Source organism: Nannobrachium achirus (genome assembly GCF_963921795.1).
Source record: "Nannobrachium achirus genome assembly, chromosome: 11".
In the NCBI taxonomy this organism is placed as follows: Eukaryota; Metazoa; Chordata; class Actinopteri; order Myctophiformes; family Myctophidae; genus Nannobrachium; species Nannobrachium achirus.
In genome coordinates this window covers 36,406,270-36,428,548 of record NC_137820.1, presented here as the reverse complement: position 1 = coordinate 36,428,548, position 22,279 = coordinate 36,406,270, and the positions used below count along the sequence as shown (strand labels likewise).

At 42.5% G+C, this 22,279-nt stretch overlaps 2 protein-coding genes across 2 annotated transcripts; both read left to right on the top strand.

Moving 5' to 3' along the window:
• Positions 1 to 14,039: 14,039 nt before the first annotated feature.
• On the top strand, positions 14,040 to 14,906 carry LOC308294314 (7-methylguanosine phosphate-specific 5'-nucleotidase-like; the record flags this gene model as incomplete). The annotated part of the gene is made up of 1 exon (XM_080737042.1): positions 14,040 to 14,906. One exon carries the CDS (start codon positions 14,040 to 14,042, stop codon positions 14,904 to 14,906), a length of 867 nt encoding a protein of 288 aa, XP_080593168.1.
• A 2,050-nt stretch (positions 14,907 to 16,956) lies between these two features.
• Positions 16,957 to 17,895, top strand: LOC308294313 (protein FAM221A-like; the record flags this gene model as incomplete). Its single annotated transcript, XM_080737041.1, has 1 exon — positions 16,957 to 17,895. One exon carries the CDS (start codon positions 16,957 to 16,959, stop codon positions 17,893 to 17,895), a length of 939 nt encoding a protein of 312 aa, XP_080593167.1.
• Positions 17,896 to 22,279: the final 4,384 nt, after the last annotated feature.

Here is a 22,279-nt window from a genome sequence, read left to right as displayed (position 1 = left end):
TTTGCTGTGAAACACTGTGTTGTACGTACGTACTGTAGCCTACTACACACACACACGCGTGCACGTGCAAACACGCGCGCGCACGCACGCGCGCACGCACGCGCGCACACACACACACACACACACACACACACACACACACACACACACACACACACACACACACACACAATAGAGGGATGTCGTTTGTCTATCTGTATACTGTACATTGACCTACATTGCTTATTTGCTTTGTCCACCACTCCCATATCAAAGTCACAGTTTAGGGACATAGTTAAATACTTTCACTTGTGTCAAGGGTCTTTTCTGGGAAATGGCCTGACCTGCTGTAAAGCATTGTGGGTTTGTGTTGTCCAATGAGGAAGCAGAAAATGAGGCAGCGGCATAAAGGCGACGCCACGAGAATAATGGTTCAACATTGGCTAAATGTGGAACCAATGCCATAAACTCATTAGTGTGTTGCCCTTCAGGCAACCACACTAACTATAAAGGTGCAATTCTGGGAAATTGCAAGTGTGGTTGCACTGACGCGGGCCACGAGGACTCCGCTGGGAAATTAATGACCATTTATATTATATATTGTGATGTCATGTGATGTCTAATTGGACATTATATTGTCCAATCAGAGATCAGAAAACAACAAATTATATATTGTGATGTCAAGCGAGTGGCCAAAAAGTGAAAAACTTCTGGGAACCCAGATTAAGCGAAGCATGACCAAGCGTGTCTAATCATGATATTCATTCAGCCTTACAACCCTGATAACATCACTCAAAAAGTTTACCAAACGCAGGTTCACTTTACTGGCAAATAATTCCCGGACTCCGGACCAAATACAGTGGTGTGTTGCCTATACCCTATAGCAACCATACTAATAATAACTAGAGAAATTGCAATTTGGGAAATTGCGAGTGTGGTTGCCAGGGCAACCACATTATTACTCTGGGGAATTTTGCATTTTTCAAAACTCTTAGTCTCATTGACTTGAATGGGAAACTCCATATATAGTGAGTAACTTTTATGACGTAACTTTTCCCATTGACTTTGAATGGGAAACTCCATATATAGTGAGTAACTTTTATGACGTAACTTTTCCCATTGACGTTGAATGGGAAACACCATATATAGTAAGGTAACTTTTTTATGCAACCACACTCGCAATTTCCCAAATTGCAATTTCTCATAAAAGTTACTCACTATATATGGAGTTTCCCATTCAAGTCAATGAGACTAAGAGTTTTGAAAAATGCAAAATTCCCCAGAGTAATAATGTGGTTGCCCTGGCAACCACACTAACTAGAGAAATTGCAATTTGGGAAATTGCGAGTGTGGTTGCCTAAAAAGTTACCTTACTCTTACATCACTATATGGTGATAACTAAATAAAATAATTAATAAATACAATACTGTAGCTATTAAAATAAAAAATGTATGTGTATGGTCAAGTGGCCATAAATAAAAATGACTGTTCTTAAAAAAAGGTTTTTAAATAAAAGTTCTTATATTTGTATTTTCTTATGAGATTGAAAAATAAAAAATCAATTTAAAGATTTTAAATAAAAAAATGTAAATAAATAAAATAAATAATAAAAAAAATATTAAAATGAAAAACTGTAAATAAATAAAATAAAAAATAAATACAAAACCTACTTTCCTCTTTATGAGTTCATAATAAATAAATTGTAAGTGTAGCTTATCTAATCATTGGGTGTTAATATTATAGATTGTCATGTTCTTGGATATGTAAGACTGTGGTACTGAAACGTTCTGTATTGTTATATGTGGTTTTCTTGACCGAATTACTAAATATATAGGTCTTACATGCTCTTTGAAATATATTGTCAATTATATCTGTTTCCGTCTCAGTATAATTTACTATGGAATCAGCAGTACAACCTAATAGAATTTGAGCTGTGTCCTCAAAGCAAGTGACCCATAAAGATGTGTCAGATTGCTTTATTAAAACTGAAAGTAAAAGTTTGTATCTAAATTCATAATATTCCTTATTACATTTAGTACAAAAATAATTACCATTAACTGATGGAGAAATCTTCTTATTACATTTGTCAGAAGGACAACATTCATACATGCACGTGTCTTGTTTAATCATTATTACCTGTGCAATACAAGAATAGAACTCTTCATTCTGTGTTGTTGGTCCGTTTTTCATCTGTGCTAATGACTTTACATTTGCTTTTGCTACCGTAAGAGGTGACCATTTCTGTCTTAAAAGTTCACTGGAAGGATGCTTTCCTGTAATGTCGAACCATGATTGTAATTCAAGGGATTCTGTTATTTCCGGACTAAACAATAATATTGTATTACTTGTTGTTCGTAGTGACTTTCCATGATATGATGACACTAAAACATTTTTAAGTGCTAATATCGGTTGTGCGGAGTTCTGAACTTTATTCGTCTCATTATTCCATAAGGTGAGTGTTACTGTGTAATTGGTACTATCTAATAATATTATTTCTCTTTTTAGATAGTCTCTTTCATTTGCTGATGTTCCAGGGGTGATATTATCAATAAAAATGCAGATTCCGATAATGTCTATTACTGAACCTGTGTTATGTTTATCTAGTTGGTCTATTGGAACAAAATTATAACGTGTGTTGCTAATTGGTAAAATATTTTCACAATAGGTAATTTTACTATGCTTATTTAATATAATTTCTCTCTTCATATTTCCAAAACAAAATTTCTTATTTATGTTTTTTACTGTTCCATTTGAAATAATAAAGGTTTTATTTATTTGAATTAAATCAAAGAATCTGTCTATATTTTCCTCAAAAACTGTAACTTTAATTTCATCATTTTCATCTCTAATTTGAAAAGAAAAATATGTTCCCTTGTTATATGACCTAATTTCAGTTTTGGTTAAAACACAAACACGGATATTCCATAGTGACTGGTAACAATTTAAAGATTTAATAGATCGTATTGATGTACATGGTCTCTTGAACTGAATATTGCTGGAACAGGTATTTGGTGGATTTGTGGATAATGTGGCTGGTGATGATGTGGTATTTTGCGTTTGTACATCTTGCTCCTGTCTATGAACTGTCCTGTTTTGCGTTTCTGAGTCTGAAACGTTGTTTTGCGACAGGCTCCCGTTCATTAGAGATTTGAGGAGTTCTTTCTGAGGTTTGATCTCACTATGGACCTGGTTGGCCAGTCCAGGATTGATCTCGGGGTGAGCAGGAGCATCTTCCGCAGTTCTCCCATTTACTTGCAGAGGGCTGGCTTTGCTTCGATCCACCTCCATGCTCTCAGGTGGCCTCTGTCCACTGCCTTCTTCAGTGTCCTTGTATCCACGCTTCATAGGGTTCTTTTCTGCCTGACTCGCCTTCGCTTTGAGGGGCTTGTCTGCACTTGCTACTGCTTCCAATATCGAGTCTCTTTTATTACTGAGATCATCACCTAGCTGGGAATTCCCGTTCATTTCTTTATGGGCTAAGGCCACTCCACTGTTACCCTGAATGGTGCTGTGCATCGATCCTGCAGTCTCTGTGGAATCGCTAGCTAGTATGGCCTCTAGCCTGGGCATCTTGTTGGGTGGCTGGTGGTCCGAGTCTGAAACGTTGTTTTGCGACAGGCTCCCGTTCATTAGAGATTTGAGGAGTTCTTTCTGAGGTTTGATCTCACTATGGACCTGGCTGGCCAGCCCAGGATTGATCTCGGGGTGAGCAGGAGCATCTTCCGCAGTTTTCCCATTCACTTGCAGAGGGCTGGCTTTGCTTCGGTCCACCTCAATGCTCTCAGGTGGCCTCTGTCCACTGCCTTCTTCAGTGTCCTTGTACCCACGCTTCATAGGGTTCTTTTCTGCCTGACTCGCCTTCGCTTTGAGAGGCTTGTCTGCACTTGCTACTGCTTCCAATATCGAGTCTCTTTTATTACTGAGATCATCACCTAGCTGGGAATTCCTGTTCACTTCTTTATGGGCTAAGGCCACTTTACTGTTACCCTGAACGGTGCTGTGCATCGATCCTGTAGTCTCTGTGGAACCGCTAGCTAGTATGGCCTATTTATCTAGTTTGGTGTCTAGTCTGAATAGTTAGGGGTCTCTTTCTATTGTAGTTTTTTTGGTTTCTCTTTTGGTTGTGTGTTGTTCAAACCTGTGTGTTGTTCAGACCTCTTCTCTTTGGTTTAAAGAGATTTTCTTTTTTTAATATGGCCTTCTGACTAATTTGGCGTCTCTCACTAATCTGGCTGTAGTCAGTCTAGTCTGCTCTTTCTCAATAGTCTGTTCAGACCTCTTCTCTTTGGTTTAAAGAGATTGACCTCTAGTCCGATTAATCTGTTGTCTCTTACTAGTCTGGCGTCCACTTATAGGCTAGTGTCTTCTATTTTTTGAATTTCTTTAATATTTGGTTTATGTACTGTGTTAATACAACTAATAATACAACTAATACAACTAATAATACAACTAATAATATGATATGATACAGCTAATAATAATAATTAGTTATATACTTATTTTAAAGTTTTATATGATGTCATTATGATGTAATATTTTAGTCATATTCGGAATTTCCATATATAGTGTCTTAGGTTCCTGAAGGTATGGGGTCTTTGGTGGACAATATGCAATATACTGGATTATGATAGCTGTAGTATGTACGTAAAACTCCAGATTGTATACATTGTTCTGGTCTTGAGATGTACATGTGATCCAGCAGCGTGTTCTTTTCTGTGGTGGACTCCTTGATAACTTGTGCATATCCTCTTGACTCTAGAAGCTTTCTTATGGGTCCAGGAAAATCGTTCAATAGATCTTCATTGAAGTCTCCACAGATTACGATGGGCTGGTCGTCGATAGGTTCCAAGGAATTTAGTAGCGCCTCCAGGTTCTCCATAAATGGGTTACTATAATATGGTGGTCTGTACACTGCAGTGATCAAAATCTTGATAGGGAACTCGATCATTATAACCACAAACTCAAGGTTTGTAACATTGTGAAAGTAACGTTTTTCACTAACCTGGAAATGGTTCTTCACATACACAGCGACGCCACCGCCGTTTTGCTTTACACGGTCAGGTAATGTTGTGTATGACTTGTGTCTGTTGCGACCAAATGGTTTCTTACTGCCTTTGATCTCTTGCAGTCTCCAGTGAACGTAGGCAAACAATTTTTTTGATATCATTGAGATCTCATCGATGATGATTATTTCTGCATTTCCCAACTTTGCTCTCACATCATCCAAACTGTTTCCCAGCCCTTTGTAGGGTGGGTTTAGGCTTCTGGGTAACTTCAACAGGGAGTGCAGTGTGTTCCCACCGATGTTGTATGCCGCAGTTCCTGTGAATGCAGATAGCAGCACTATGGGCATGGATGCGTCTCTGTCTTCATAAAGTTTGGGGAGTCGACGGAGGATCCTTGTTGCCTCACCAAATATACACTTTATCAGGTGTGATTTCCCTGTGCCAGCCCCCCCAGTTACAAAGAAGAAGAATGGTTCGGGGTTCTGTTTAACTATGCTCTGTAAGCACCAGTCCCGTACAGAGTGAAATATTGAGGCTTGTGTTTGGTTTAGGTTTCGATACATTGTACGTAGAAAGTCTAGGCTCAATTGCGGGACAACTACATTATGTGCAGTAATTGTAGCTATTTTATGAGTCCTGAACTCTGGCACATTGTCTTGTTCTTCCTCTTCCAGTAGATGCTCGTCTTGTTCAGCAAGACATTCCATGCGATCTAGCTCGTTTTCTGGAGCAATGTTGGCCCATGCGTTTTCAACAGGGCCATTTTTCCAGAAGTCCTCTACGGCTTCTTCCACTGCTTGATTGTACTTTTCAAACCTCTTCCTGTTCTCAGCAACAATTAATTTTGTGGGATGAATTATGCATGTTCCAGGTAATTCCACACATGCGGACTCGTAGAATTCCTTATACGTGGGGAATGTTTCGGTTTTAAGGGTTGATTGATAGCGATGGGGTAGGTAGACTTTAAGCAAATTGCCATAGAATTTTTCTGGTTCCTTCTTTTCAGAGAATTTTGCATATCGGATAATTGCAACCCTTTTCTCACGTTTCTTAATAGTTCCCATGTTGTCAGACAGTTTCTTGCAATTTTTGGCTTTTGCATCTTTGCCGTATACAACCTTGTACTTGGATGCAAAGTCTGCTAGACACATGTTGTCAAACTCTGGTGTTTTGGGCCTGGCGTTGTACTTGTCCAGATATCCCTTCATCCACACTTGGTCTGAGTCATCTGGTTTATTCTGCAGCATACTGAGGGGGAGACTCATCTTCATTGCATTGTCATCTGTTGGGAGGAAGATAACCTCACGGGAGCATTTCTTCAATGGCATGCTGCAAGTTCTGGCCACTGCTTCTTGAGTGCTAACCTGCCTATTTTTCACATAGGTGTGAACAAGTTCATTCATGGCATCCTTCTCGGTGACCTTTGTAGGATCGATGCCAACTACTACCTGTTTGAGAAGTTCGCCCATTTCATGTTCTGCTTTAGATATGTAGGAAAGCATGTATGTGATTGCAATATGGTGATCAAGATTCAAGATTCAAGATGTTTATTGTCAAGGGAATGTACAAGTACATGCACTGTGAAAAACTTGTGTTGGGGGGTGCTCCATAAAACACATAATTAAAAACGGTACATAAATAACAATAATAAATGTATCTAAAGTTAAGAACAGTTAAAAACAGTTTAAAAGAACCACAGACAACATACAAGGCCTTGGCACCACAGAAATGTTCATTTCATAGACTCGTTTAGCAGTCTAACAGCCTGGGGTAGGAAACTGTTCTTCAGTCTACTCGTGCTCGCTTTGATGCTTTGATACCTCTTCCCTGAAGGCAACATCACAAAAAGTTCTTTGTGGGGGTGTGTGGGGTCCTTAATGACCCTCAGGGACTTCCTGAGGCAGCGCTGTGTGTACAGCTCCTCCAGGCTGGGCAGCTGACAGCCAGTGATGCGCTCAGCTGTGCGCACCACCCTTCGGAGGGCCTTATGGTCCTTTTCGGTACAGCTCCCATACCAGCTGGTGAAGCTGCTCGTCAGCAAGCTCTCGATTGTCCCCCGATAGAAGGCCTTGATGGTGTGCGGACTCAGTCCAAACTTCTTAAGGCGTCTGAGTCCGTACAGGCGCTGTTGTGCCTTGGAGACCACCAGAGATGTATGTACCTCCCACGTCAGCTTCTCATGAATGTTCACCCCCAGGTACTTAAAAGTTTCCACCCTCTCCACCACAGCTCCGTTGATGGTGACAGGAGGTTGTAGCTCCCTCCCCCGCCTATAGTCCACAATGACCTCCTTGGTTTTGGAGACGTTCATGTGGAGATGGTTCTCTCCACACCACTGCTCCAGGTTGCTCACTTCCTCCCTATACGCTGCCTCGTCATCCTTGGAGATCAGCCCCACCACCACCGTGTCGTCTGCAAACTTGACGATGGTGTTTGTAGGATGCAGCGCCACACAGTCGTGTGTGTAGAGGGAGTACAGGAGTGGGCTGAGTACACAGCCCTGTGGCGCTCCTGTACTCAGAGTCAGCGATGAGGAGGAGCAGTCGCCCACTCCTCCTCATCGACTTTCTGACGGCCCATCAGAAAGTCCAGGATCCAGTCACACAGGCCTGCAGGCAGACCCAGGTCCTGGAGCTTACTGACGAGCCTAGATGGTATTATGGTGTTGAACGCCGAGCTGTAATCAACAAAAAGCATTCTCACATAAGTGTTCTTTCCCTCCAGGTGGGAGAGGGCAGTATGAAGGACGTGTGCTATGGCGTCCTCCGTACTTCTGTTGGAGCGATAAGCGAACTGCAAGGGGTCCAGGGTGGGGGGAAGCATGGGGCACATTAATGCTTTTACCAGATCCTCGAAACACTTACTGGCTATAGGGGTGAGGGCTATGGGGCGCCAGTCATTGAGACTGGTCACTTTCTGCTGTTTGGGGATGGGAATAATAGTACTGGACTTGAAGCAGGTGGGAACAGTTCTGAGGGAGAGAGACTCGTTGTATATTCCCGTGAACACCCCTGCCAGCTGGTGGGCGCAGGCTTTCAGGACGCGTCCAGGAATGCCGTCTGGGCCGGCTGCCTTGCGAGGATTAATCCGACGAAAGGAGCGGCGGACGTCAGCCTCACTAATGGTAAGGGGCTGCTCGGCGACAGAGGGGGGGTGAGGGGGGGTCTGCTCTCCCACAAGGGTGGAGGTGAGGGAGGGGCCAGTCGTGCTAGTGGATCTGACAGAGGAATCAAACCTGGCATAGAATGAGTTAAGTTCATCTGGGAGGGTAGGTGTTATTTGTGGGGTTTGATTTGTTTTCCCCTTATAGTCACTTATAGCCTGGAGTCCACACCATAGGTGTCTCGGGTTTGTAGTGACGAGATTGGACTCCATTTTCTGACTATACTCCCTCTTTGCCCTTTTGATTGTTGCCCTGAGTGAGTACTGAGCCCTTTTATACTCATCTTGAGTACCAGATTGAAAGGCTACAAGCCGAGTATGGAGAGCTAACCGCACATCAGCATTCAGCCATGGTTTCTGGTTAGGCATGATTTTAATTTTCCTCATAGGGACAACATCCTCTGTGCACTTTCTAATGTAGCTGGTGACAGTGTCTGTGTAGTCATTCAGATTTCCTGCAGCCTTGAACGCATCCCAGTCAGTGTTGTCAAAACAATCCTGGAGAATGCCCTCTGATTGGTCTGACCAGCGATGTACCGTCCTATAGACAGGGGCTTCCCGTTTCAGTCTCTGCCTATAGGCGGGGAGGAGCAGGATGGAACAGTGATCGGATTTGCCAAAAGCAGGACGGGGGAGGGCTCTGTAACCATTGCGGAAGGGACTGTAGCAGTGGTCCAGCGTGTTTACACCTCGCGTTCCAAAGTTGATGTGCTGTTGGAGTTTAGGCAAAACTTTTTTGAGATTTGCCCGATTGAAATCTCCAGCCACAACAAGCGCTGTATCCGGCTGACGAGTCTCCTGCCTGCTGATCGCGGTGTGGAGCTCTTCAATCGCCGTGTCGGTGTTGGCGTGCGGTGGGATATAGACAGCGGCGATGGTAACCGACGTAAATTCCCTTGGAAGCCAACCGGGACGACACTGCAGCATGATGTACTCGAGGTCGCGGGTCGCGGCTGTTCCGACTGTCACAATATTCCCCTGGTCACACCAGGCTCGGTTGACCAAGAGACAAACACCTCCACCCGTCTTCTTCCCGGAGAGAGCCCTGTCTCGATCTGCCCGATGGACAGAGAACCCCAGGACATCGATGGCGTGATCCGGTGCTCCATCTGACAACCAGGTCTCCGTAAGGCAAATGACATTACAGTTCTTGATGTCAGACTGGAAGTATATCCGACCACGCAGTTCATGCAGTTTATTTTCCAAAGACTGTACGTTGGCCAGTAGCATGCTAGGGAGTGGAGCACGGTGTGCACGCCGCCTCAACCGGACCAGGACACCGGCTCGCCTGCCTCTCTTCCTCCGCCGTAGTTCGGGGATCAGGGAGATGGGATCCGTAGGTCTCCCGCGGTGAGTTTGGCTCACTTCTCTGATGGTTAGTAGCATGTTCTTGCTGTAGGTGAGTCTCGTCATTGTACAGCTGTCAAGGTCCCCAAACTATACTAAACTGATGTTACAAAACACTAGTTTGTAATCAAGGTCCTATCACCAAACTAGATACTGCTAAAATATCAGTTTGTCGCTAAATAAACAACTGTTCTCAGACAATTGTTTGCGGAGCTCCCAACAGATCCAGATCCAGAACAAACTGGATATCCATGTTAGCATTCCAGGCCTTTAGGAAAACTGGGTTGTAGTTGTTCACAAGGCAGTCCTTCACTCCACGCTTCATGAGGAGTACACGGTTTTTTCTCATATCTTCAAGGCAGGTGTTGTATTCTTTGCTGGTCATATTGCAATTTGCCAGCAAGTCCGATAGGTCTGTGATTTCTGTTGCAGAGTCCATGAGCATGTCAAACAGTGGTTGGAGTTTTGCCATAGCGGATTGTGCTTTTTCCGTTTGTTTTTTGCCTTTGTCTTTTGGACGCTTTGTTTGCTTTGTTTTTGTTGCATTTTCTTTCAGGTCTTTGTTTGCTTCGCTTTCCTCTACCTCTGTGTCATCAACTGGTTTTGGTTTTATTATACAGGTTTTGTTTAGTGGTGGTTTTGGAAATCCAAACCTGCATGTCTTCCTACCTTTACTACAGGACTTTGTATGGTTTTTGCTGTGCATCTGAACCTGTAAGACAATTTGGTAAAGTACAGGATCTTTGTCTTGATCAGGCAGTTGGCACGAAATGTAGCGGTCTGCAAACTCGCAGATCTTCTCTTCGGAGTCAACACCAAGGACAGGGGCACCCTCGACCCACATTAATGCATGAAAATGGGGTGAACCTCTAGCCTGGAACTCGATACGATGGAACCAGTCGATCACACGTCCGAAAGGTAGAGCTTTTGAATGCACCAATTTCTTGTAAGCGGATTTAACTCGCTTGTCAAACATTCGCATGGTTGTAACTGCGTTGCTTCTGAGAATGTCACATTTTTCATTTCATTCCAATTTTTCAAAATTCACGATCTGTCCTTGCTGTGATTTTATTGCAATGATAACCTCTGGCCATCTGAACTCAGCAGCACTTGCAGTCACAAAGAAGGTTGGTGGGCCTAACTGTCGGACCATGGCAAATAAGTCTAACATCGTCTTGTGCCAGTAAGCTGGAGTCCCTCTAATTGGTGACATGAATCGTGTTGTGTCTTTGTTTCTGAGTAGTCTATCGACTTCACGCTTGTCTTTCAACATCTTGTTGGTGATCTTGCGACCATCCTTGGTTAAAGGTTTTCCTTTTTTTAACTGAAATGAGATACTGTTTTTTGCAATGTGTGTCTCTGAGACAAAATGTGCAAAAAAGCAATAGCTTTGGTCTCTAGCAAAACGACCGTCAACATTGAAAAGTCTTGTGTTAAAATAACGACTTGGAGACAATTGGACTTTTCTCTTCACATCCAATGTGTTTGTTCCAGTTGGAAACAAAGTAGGGAAGGCTTTTGCTTCGAGGTTAGGGCATGTTTTGTAGCTGACAGGCTTGTTTCCTTCAGCAGGGGCAATGCTAAATATGCCTTCTCCATAGGTCATTATTTCTTGTCCTATGTCATCTGCCTGTAAGCAACTGTCTAGGCCATGTCCAGGTCTCAGCACATCTTGCTCATCTTCAACACTGGGGGGATTTTGATCCACTACTTGTAATGTGTTGACAGCTTCAGTAGAATCCGTTACTTCCATCATTTCGGCATTATTACAATTGTCCATGATTTCGTCTGTGGGCATGTTTTCAACCTGGCCTTCCACATTGTTATCATCATCGATTGTGATGTATTTGTAACCTGGGTGAGTCACTTTGAGTGTCCTTGCGCCTAGTACAACATTATTTATATTGACAATGTGAAACAAATGATGGCCTATGAACCGCAGACGGCGTTTTAGTTTCATTTGGTACAATCCAGATGAGTCTAGCCTTCTTGGTAAAGTGTTTATTGTGGTTTGCACCTGTGATGGCACACACACCACAGCACCAAGTACAGCTCCTTGTTTTCCTTTAGGAAGTGTGAGAATCTTGGCAAAAGGTATGGCCAAAGCTAATAGTTGTCTTTCTAGCACATTCAGGTTGCTCAGCTCTGGGGGGATAGGTGATAACTCTAAATTATTTGCGACAGCTAAGGCTGGCATTCTTTCAGCCAGTAGGGTATCGTGACAATTTTTGCATATCCACTCATGACGTCTTTCTTCTGGTACAGTGCAATTTTGCGGGCCTCCACATTGATCGTCACACGATTTGCCTGTGAAGTACACGGCAACCAACTTTTGCTTTTGTGTGAACTTGGAACGATGACACTGGTATACAGATTCCCAGAATAGTGTCCGATGGCAAGTTGTGCACACATAAATAGGGCCATATTTAATGTCTTCCTGAAAATCTGCTATAGCGATTTCTTCTAGCATACGCTGTTTTTCTAGCATACACTGTTCTTCGGTTTCATCTTTCATCACTTTTTTCATATCTGCCTCTAAACAACTATCTAGGTCATGTCCAGGTCTTAGTAGATCTTGCTCATCTTCAACACTGGGTGGATCTTGTTCCATTGGTCCACTGATGCATCTTCTAATTCTATATTTTCTCATATATTCATTTCTCCTTGCCTTAGAGTCTTCATTTACTTTGGACATGGAGCTGATGCATCTTGTAGCTTTATATTTTCTCATATATTCTTTTCTCCTTGCTCTAGAGTCTTCATCCACTTTGGACATGGAGCTGATGCATCTTGTAGCTTTATATTTTCCTCATATATTCGTTTCTCCTTCTTAGTAGATCTTGCTCATCTTCAACACTGGGGGGATCTTGTTCCATTGGTCCACTGATGCATCTTCTAATTCTATATTTTCTCATATATTCATTTCTCCTTGCCTTAGAGTCTTCATTTACTTTGGACATGGAGCTGATGCATCTTGTAGCTTTATATTTTCTCATATATTCTTTTCTCCTTGCTCTAGAATCTTCATCCACTTTGGACTTGGATTTGATGCATCTTGTAGTCGCATCTTTCCTAGCCATAGAATATTCATCTAATCTAGTACAACTATTGATATGATATGATACAACTAATAATAATAAATAGTTATATACTCATTTTAAGGTTTTATCTGATGTCATTATGATGACAAAAATAACTCTTACATCACTATATATGGTGTTTCCCATTCAAAGTCAATTGGAAAGGTCAGTTACCTAAGAGTTACCTTACTATATATGGTGTTTCCCATTCAAAGTCAATGGGAAAGGTCAGATACCTAAAAGTTACTCACTATATATGGTGTTTCCCATTCAAAGTCAATGGGAAAGGTCAGATACCTAAAAGTTACCTTACTATATATGGTGTTTCCCATTCAAAGTCAATGGGGAAGGTCAGCTACCTAAAAGTTACCTTACTATATATGGTGTTTCCCATTCAAAGTCAATGGGAAAGGTCAGATACCTAAAAGTTACTCACTATATATGGAGTTTCCCATTCAAGTCAATGAGACTAAGAGTTGTAAAAACTGCAAAATTCCCCAGAGTAATAATGTGGTTGCCCTGGCAACCACACTAACTAGAAAGATGCAAAAGGAAATTACAAGGGTGGTTGCCGACGTGACTATATATTCCGCAGCAAGCTAACTGTCATGTGAAGCTCGAGCAATTGATTCCCTAATGATTCCCACTCCCATTGATTCCCTATTGATTCCCATTGGAAATTGGAAATTGATGGAATCATCAATTTCCAATGGCAGCGTAAAGGTTTATCTAGTGGCGGAAACGTTTATCTAGTGAAGTTTATCTAGTGAACATAAAGTTTCCCCAGAACTACAGTGTGTTGCCCTTTGGGTTAGGGTTAGCTGCTGTGACTATAGAGCATCGCAGCGGAAGTGGTTTACTGGTGCCACTTAAAAATCGTCATTCATTTTCCCCATAGACTTTTACAAAAATATTTATAACCCCTTGATTTATAAACCCTTGATCCTATGTGAAAATATATTTTAATATTAAATTATTTGATATACTACATTTAATAACTACCCTTTGTTTAGCGATTTTCAAAAGGTTCTTTTCATAGAAACAAAGGTTGTATGGTCATGATTCACTGCCATCCTGGATGGCTTGGTTCTAGGCTTAACATTATTGTTATATAAATATTTTTGCCAAAGTCTATGGGGAAAATGAATGACGATTCTTAAGTGGCACCAGTAAACCACTTCCACTGCGATGCTCATTCTGCAGCAAGTTAACTGTCAAATGAAGCTCCACCAATACGCGAGCTAGCACCACTCCTCAAATGTTTTTCCTTAAATTTCCAATTGCATCTGATTCACAAATAAAGTTTATTATCTAGAATAAGGTTTAGGGTTAAGGATTGTAGTGCCATCTATATATGGTGCTTTTAGTGACTGTCATCAGCTGCACATGTGCAGTGTCGTAATGGATTAGAAACACTGTAATCAAATTACACGAAGACTGAAGGAACCCACATCTCTCTCTGAAGATGATTGCGGAGTTATCGAACGCCTCCGTGTGCATGAGAGACCGCCGGAGGGTGGAGGGGATCCTTGAGGCCATGCGGAATGCTGGTCCCGGCGCCGTGCAGGTCGTCTCAGATTTTGACATGACCCTCACGAGATTCGAGCACAACGGGAAGCGGTGCCCCACCTGCCACAGCATTCTGCACAGCAGCGCGCTCATCGGTGAAGAATGCAAAGAAACGTTGAAGGAGTTGTGCAACACGTACTACCCCATAGAGATAGATTCATCACGGTCCATAGAGGAGAAGCTGCCCCTTATGGTGGAGTGGTGGACGAGAGCCCACGAGCTGCTGGTGCAGCAGAAGATCAAGAGACACCTGCTAGCCTCACGCGTCCGAGAGTCCGAGGTCATGCTGAGAGACGGCTATCGGCAGTTCTTTGATCGCCTGCGGGAGTGCGGCATCCCCCTCCTCATCCTCTCCGCCGGCATAGGAGACGTCCTGGAGGAGGTGCTCCGCCAGGCGGGGGTCTTCCACTCCAATATCAACGTCCTCTCCAACTACATGGACTTTGATGAGTCGGGCGAGCTGAGGGCCTTCAAAGGGGAGCTGATCCACATCTACAACAAGAGGGACGGCGCCCTGCTCAGCGCGGGCCGCTTCCGGGAGCTGCGGGCGCGGCCCAACGTGCTGCTGCTGGGAGACTCCCTGGGAGATCTGACCATGGCCGACGGGGTCCAGGACATGGAGAACATCCTGAAGGTCGGCTTCCTCAACGACAAGGTGGAGGAGAGGAAGCAGTCTTATCTGAACTCCTATGACGTTGTCTTGGTGAAGGACGAGACCTTGGACGTGGCCAACTCCATACTGTCCTACCTCACTGGAGATTAGTCAACTTTAGCATTCATCTCACTGGTCCACCAGCATTAAACAATCTGATGCCACAAACGGACGGGATCATCTAGTAAGGAAGGCCCCTGCTCAGAAAGGGCCAGAAGTAGGCCACAGACTCCCATCAGAAAACATATTTTTGGGGCTTCTCTGCCTTTATTGACAGTACACAGTTGAGAGAGAGACACGCAGCAAAGGTTATCAGGCTCTGGAATTAAACCTGTGTCTCGCTGTGAGACTGCCTTAGAAGCAATGTGGTGTGCATCTTGACCACTAGGCCAGCAGCGCTCATGAGGTTCCCTCTATGAGTTCCATGTTGGTGTGCAGGGTTTCTACAACATCAAGTGGCCACGTTTCTTTGTTTTGTACTTTTATCGTTAACACGGGCACCATTTTTAAATTTGAATGTATTGATTTTGTATATATGTATGTATGTATGTATGTATGTACAGTATGTATGCATGTATGTATGCATGTATGTATGTATGTGTTTGTTTATTTTTGAAGTTTTTAATTCATTACTTTTTTAACATGTGTATTTAATTTTTTTAATAAAGTTTTTTTTAATCACATTTAAAGCCCAGTATTACTAGACTTGTTACAAATGGCTACAAAACCTATATTCAATCATTTTGGGGATAAACAAGATGTTGAAGGGTAAACTTAGGAGTGATAATGATGTAATGACCGTGCATGTTAAAATTAGGTTTACTTAACATAAACCTAATAAATATAATTAATATAATAATAATATAATATAATAATAAAACATTCATAACAAAGAATAAATCATTTTTAACGTTGAAGTGCCCACAAGGTTCACTCTGTGAATGGTCTTGGGTTTGTCTGGAAATTACATTTTACCACCAACCTCAACGAAATAATTCTTATAATAATTGTAATCGAGTTAAAGCACAATATTTGCCTCTGTGTAGTGGAGTAGAAGTAAAATTATTGAAAATTGCCAATGCTCCAGTAAAATAAAAATACCAAAAACCTTTTTGAGCGGTGCTCCTAGAAGGAGCTACGTAAGCTCCAACATCTAGATCTCTCTGGGACGAAGCGTCTACCCTACATCTTGGCACAAAATGCTAAAAGTTTGTTGTACGCCCAGGCCCCAGGGTCACATTGGCCAAGCTTTACAGGACACTTAATGAAACATGGAAAAGCAGTTCCTGCAGAAACTGCGTGGGCTCGCTGAAAACACGCACAAAGTACAGTATATTATGTACAGTAGAAAATGTATACATTCCCCCTCAGACTGACTTGATTCAGCTCAAGCAGGGACGTGCAGATAATTTTAGAGAGGCAGGGGCTGACATTTCTAAAAGGGAATTTTGGTGAAAATATTGAAAATAGCAGACCTCCAAGCTCACAACGCGTCGCTGGTCCAGCTATGGTTCCAATGGTTCAAAATAGTTTTGAGAAACCAATGCTGTGCTATATGTCCCAAAGCGGGGAAATCTCGCTTTTGCGAACGCCCATCATTTTGACCGGAGGGTTAGCGACTCACTCCACGGAGGTTAAGGTTAGGGTGAGGGTTAGAGTCAGGTGTCGAAAAGATGACATGAAGTAACAGCGACACGCTCCCTCCCAAAGCAACTGCAAAAGATTGCTGCTATTTGTTTCAAAAAGTTCTATACCCTGTATAACATGTATATACCGACAAAATGTGAAATAGCTCTGTTTACACAATGCTGTACCTCCTCCAACTGTATATATGTTCCCCTTTTTCAACAGTTTTTATTACATTTTGACACTTGCTTTGGATATGTAAACATATGTTTTCTCATGCCAATAAAGCTCCTTTGAAATGAATTGAATTGTTTCCCCCTGACCCCGGCTCCACACCAGGTGAACCTGTAGATTGGCTATTTATGTTTATGTTTATCTGACGTGACATGATGACATAAAACTTTTATTATTATTATAAAACATGAGTAATTGATTATGTAACAACGCAGCTGTTGGTGCTGAGGGACGGTTCACGCCTTATTCCATCAAACAATTACAATAAACAGTCTTACAACCAACGTGGGCCTTGCGGACGATGGAAAGAATCCGCCTGGACGAGGCCGCCCAAAAGGCCGTCGATGACTACCTGGAGTACAGGAGGATCGTGGGCGACGACGACGGCGGCACACTGTTCACTCCCGAGGAGTACGAGGTCTACAAGAAGAGGGTGATCCCTCAGAGGGCGAGGAACAGGCTGTACGTGAGCTACGGTGTGCCGGGCGGAATGGACTGCAAGCTCGTCGGCCCCGAGACCGAGTGCTTCTGCACTCACCGATACAAGGAGCACAGGACGGACTTTGAGGCGGTCCCGGTCGAGCGACCGCTGGCCCTGCCGTGCCGGGTCAGAGGCTGCTGCTGCGCCACTTACGAGTATTTGCCCCTCGCCGGCTCGCAGCCCGCCCGCTGCGGGTGCAAGCACGCGGCCCGCGACCACGCCGAGGGCGCCGGGCACGCGTGCGCAAAGTGCCCATCCTGCGCCGGCTTTCGGAGCCCGTACACCTGCGGCTGCGGCCAGCCCGCCTTCGCCCACCGGACCCTGGTGGAGACGAGGCGGGAGCGGGAGGCGCGGGGCCGGCCGGTGGGCCACGACGTGCCCTACGCCGCCATGGGCGGGCTGACCGGGTTCAGCTCCCTGGCGGACGGCTACCTCAGGCTGGACACCAGCGGCGTTGGGCCCCCTCCGGACTCGGTGCTGTATCCCGAGCGGTACGGCGGCTCGTTCCAGCCACACACGTTTGAGGAGGCGTATGGAAACACGGTGTCGTCCGGCCAGGTGGACAGAGCGGCACCGGCGGCGGAGAACCTCCGGACGACTTCACCGGACCTGAGAACGAGAGAGGAGAAGGACATGGCGTACTTTGAGAGACGCTACCAGGAGAGGCTGAAGGCGGAGAGGATGCAGAGGGTCTCGGTGTCAAGGGCTTCCTACAAAGCGTCCAGACCCTTACTCGGCAAGCCACGTGACACACAGTGACCTACAGTATCGATATAAATTCTTTCTTTCTTTCTTTCTTTCTTTCTTTCTTTCTTTCTTTCTTGGCACCTTGGAGCCAGGTGCCGCTCCGTCCACCTGGCTCCAAGCTCGGAGCTTGGAGGTCGGTTATTTCCGATGCTTGATTTCTACACAGATTGGGCAATTCTTTCCACATAAGATGCTGCATTCAATTTCAAGAGAGTTTGGACAAGGCAATTTTCTTGAATGTTGCCTTCAGGAATGGCATGGAAAGAGGGCACTTGCATTTCTTTCACCATAGTAAAAACTGCATCCATGGTCTGGAGAGGGCACTTTTTACAGACGGCTAAAAGGGCAGGGGCTCAAGCCCCCTTTGATGTCTTTGTGTGCACGTGCCGGATCCTGTCTCTTTGGACATTTAATTGTCCAATCGGACCTGAAACAACAGAAAGGATTGTCTTCTCTGCTCATTAGATTATGAGAAATATTGTGTGTAAATGGCATATTTTGGCCTGAGAGTGGTGCTACAGGATAGGCCATGGGGTCACCAAAATCGGTAGAGGCCATGCTCTGGAAAGCATGAATGTGCTCAGGCATTGAAGTCTATTTTAACCTGTCCAGGTTAAAGTAGTTCAGTAGTCAGAACTACTGACTACTGGTCTCAAGCAGGCCTGGAATTTTGTCATTTTAGGGGAAAGGCCACATGGCCTTTGGTGTTTTTAGGGCACAACGGCCAAATGCCAGGGCAGGAAGGCCATCAAATAAAAGATTTTAGTCCAAAGGTTTTGTTGAATTTAAGGGTTAGGGATGATAACCTAATCTGCAGTGAAATAGGTAAATTATGGTATTTACAATCTGATCCATGCTCAGCCCCTCAAAGTCACTGGATTGGTTTAAAGATGGGGACTCGGGGGGATAGTTGGGCTCCCATCGACTTTCTATACACTATACCACAGGAGGAAAAAAAACTGCTTTAAGTAGCATGTGAGGGGTCTAACTAGAGGTTTGTCGTGATTCTGAATCCATAGCAAGCATTTGTTTTGCACAAAAAACCTTCCTTGGGCAAATTAACTGTACCCCACAAAACGATGGTTTAGTGATAGTGACTCGGGCACCCTAGCTAAATCATTAGAGCATGCCCTGGGCTACATCTGTGCAAAATCTGGCGCTACATATTGACAAGAAAGAGACACCGGTGTCTACTGTCTACATATTGAAAGAGACAGAGGAGAAAGTGGTACAGTCAGCTGGGGCATTAAGGCCACTGTGGCCTCAAGTCATGCCATTGGTTTTAGGGGCACAAGGCCAAACTGAGGGGCAACGGCAGCCATGGCCTTCATGGCCTCCCTGAAATTCCTGCCCTACTCTCAAGTCATGTGAGCAGTGGTGTAAAGTAACTAAGTACATTTACTCAAGTAATGTTAGTACTTAAGTACAATTTTGAGTACTTTTTGTACTTTCCTGGAGTAGCCTATTTCCAATTTGATAATGACTCACTATGTGGTGGAGTCATCATCATCCGTTTAAAGTCCGCTTTCTACTACTATTGATACTTTTACTTAAGTAAAACATGTGAGTACTTCCATCACTGCATGTGGGTAGCAGCTACTCCGGATCATGCTGTTTGTCCTGTTTTTAAAGTTGTCTGTTGTTTTTAAATGTGACAACAAGCACCATAGTTGCAGAAAACAGTATTTTGCTCCAATGACTGTATGCCTTTATGCTTTGTGTATTATTGAAGTGACGGATTCTGATTCTGTTTGTATAGCTACATAAAATATGAAAAAAGGTAGCACATCTCAAAATTCAAGTCAAAGAGGACAAAATAATCAGTCAGTTAATCAATCAATCAATCAATCAATCAGTCAGTCAATCAGTCAATCAATCAACCTTTATTTAATGCTCGGAAAACAAAAGCAAAGATCCTCTCTATGGTGAGATGTGCTACCTATTTCATATTTTGGAACATGTTATAGTGAAAAATATAGGCTATAGTGTCTAAATAAAATACAATTTTTTAGTCAAGAAGTGTTAATGCTAACAGCTTCCTGTCAGGATGTTTGTGAAACAGGATGTTTGTGAAAACCCACAGAAACCACATCCTGAAGAAGAGACGGTGCTACCTTTATATTTAAACATGTTATCATCTTTGAATCTGCAATAAAAAAAATGCTGCTTTCTAGTCAGAACTTGTTTAGCTGTCAGCGTTTCTCTGTGACACCCGCGCGCACCCATGATGACTTATATTTTAGTTATACTGGATCTCCACTAGTCCGTCCCAAACATATTAGTCTAGTTTTTATTTGTTGACAAGATTGTCAATATATTTAGTCCTACTTTTAGTCATCATACAGTAGCTCCTCATAGTTTTAGTCGACAAAGTCAACTCTGCCTAATATATTGTTCAACAGATCAAAATGAAGAGTGTCAAGCTCACAAGATCACAGGTGATCCAGCTATATCCAGCCTTCATACAGTGTGTGACTGATTAAAGCTGGATAGTCAAAACGAATGCATGTGATCTTCTGAGGCATATGGAACAATAAAGGACACATTTTCATTTCTGAGTGCGACACTCTTAATTGTTTATGTCAGAAGACAGGGGCAGCATAAAACCTTGTCAGTGGCAATTATATATATATATATAATATATATATATATATATATATATATATATAGGTCTATATCTTTTTTTAAGGTTGCAACGGTTTACGAAATTTAAGTAAAACATGTGAGTACTTCCATCACTGCATATAGAAGCTACTCCGGATCATGCTGTTTGTCCTGTTTTTAAAGTTGTCTGTTGTTTTTACAACAAGCACCATAGTTGCAGAAAACAGTATTTTGCTCCAATGACTGTATGCCTTTATGCTCTGTGTATTATTGAAGTGACGGATTCTGATTCTGTTTGTATATGTACATAAAATATGAAAAAAGGTAGCACATCTCAAAATTCAAGTCAAAGAGGACAAAATAATCAGTCAGTTAATCAATCAATCAATCAATCAATCAATCAATCAATCAATCAATTAATCAATCAATCAACCTTTATTTAATGCTCGGAAAACAATAGCAAAGATCCTCTCTGCCAAAATACGTGCATGTGTGCATGCATAGGCTATGGTGAGATGTGCTACCTATTTCATATTTTGGAACATATGTTATAGTGAAAAATATAGGCTATAGTGTCTAAATAAAATACAAATGTTTAGTCAAGAAGTGTTCATGCTAACAGCTTCCTGTCAGGATGTCTGTGAAACTTTGAAAACCTACAGAAACACATCCTGAAGAAGAGACGGTGCTACCTTTTTATGTAAACATGTTATCATCTTTGAATCTGCAATTAAAAAAAAATAGCTGTCAGCTATTTTCTGTGACACCCGCACGCACCCATGATGACTTATATTTTAGTTGTACTGGATCTCCACTAGTCCGTCCCAAACATTAGTCTAGCTTTTATTTGTTGACAAAATGGTCAATATATTTAGTCCTACTTTTAGGCATCATACAGTAGCTCAGTTTTTATTTTGTTTTCGTCAGTGAAAAAAGTTAGTTTTTCCTCTTCTTTTTAGTCAACAAAATCAACTCTGCCTAATATATTGTTCAACAGATCAAAATGAAGAGTGTCAAGCTCACAAGATCACGGGTGATCCAGCTATATCCAGCCTTCATACAGTGTGTGACTGATTAAAGCTGGATCGTCAAAACGCATGCATGTGATCTTCTGAGGCATATGGAACAATAAAGGACACATTTTTATTTCTCAGTGCGACACTCTTCATTTTTTGTCAGAAGACATACCGGTAGCTTTATTAGTTTAATATGATTTAATTTCTTAAAACATCATCATGGGATTTGCCAACAATTTAGCAAATAAGTTTACACTGAAACAATCAAGTTAAACTAACTTCCAACAATTTACCCTAAACCACTTCAGTATCGCTTCCAATGCTACATCCCGGCCCGGATCAATGCTTAAGACCAGGGCCTAAAACTCTGGGTTATATGGACCCGATTGTATCTGAAAATAAAGTCCATCCATCCATCCATATATATGTATATATATATATATATATATATATATATATATATATAGATATAGATATAGATATAGATATAGATATATAGATATAGATATAGATATACTACATACATACATACATACATACATACATACATACATACATACATATATATATATATAGAGAGAGAGAGAAATATATAGATATAGATATAGATATCGATAGATAGATAGATAGATAGATAGATAGTTTTTTCTTCCTATCGCCAAAATAAAAGACTGGGTTTCCGAGGCTAGATAGATAGATAGAAAGATTGTTGTCATTGGTGATGTTCTCACTCACCAAAACAAACTCCCTCCAAAAAAGGTCTGTGCACACACTGA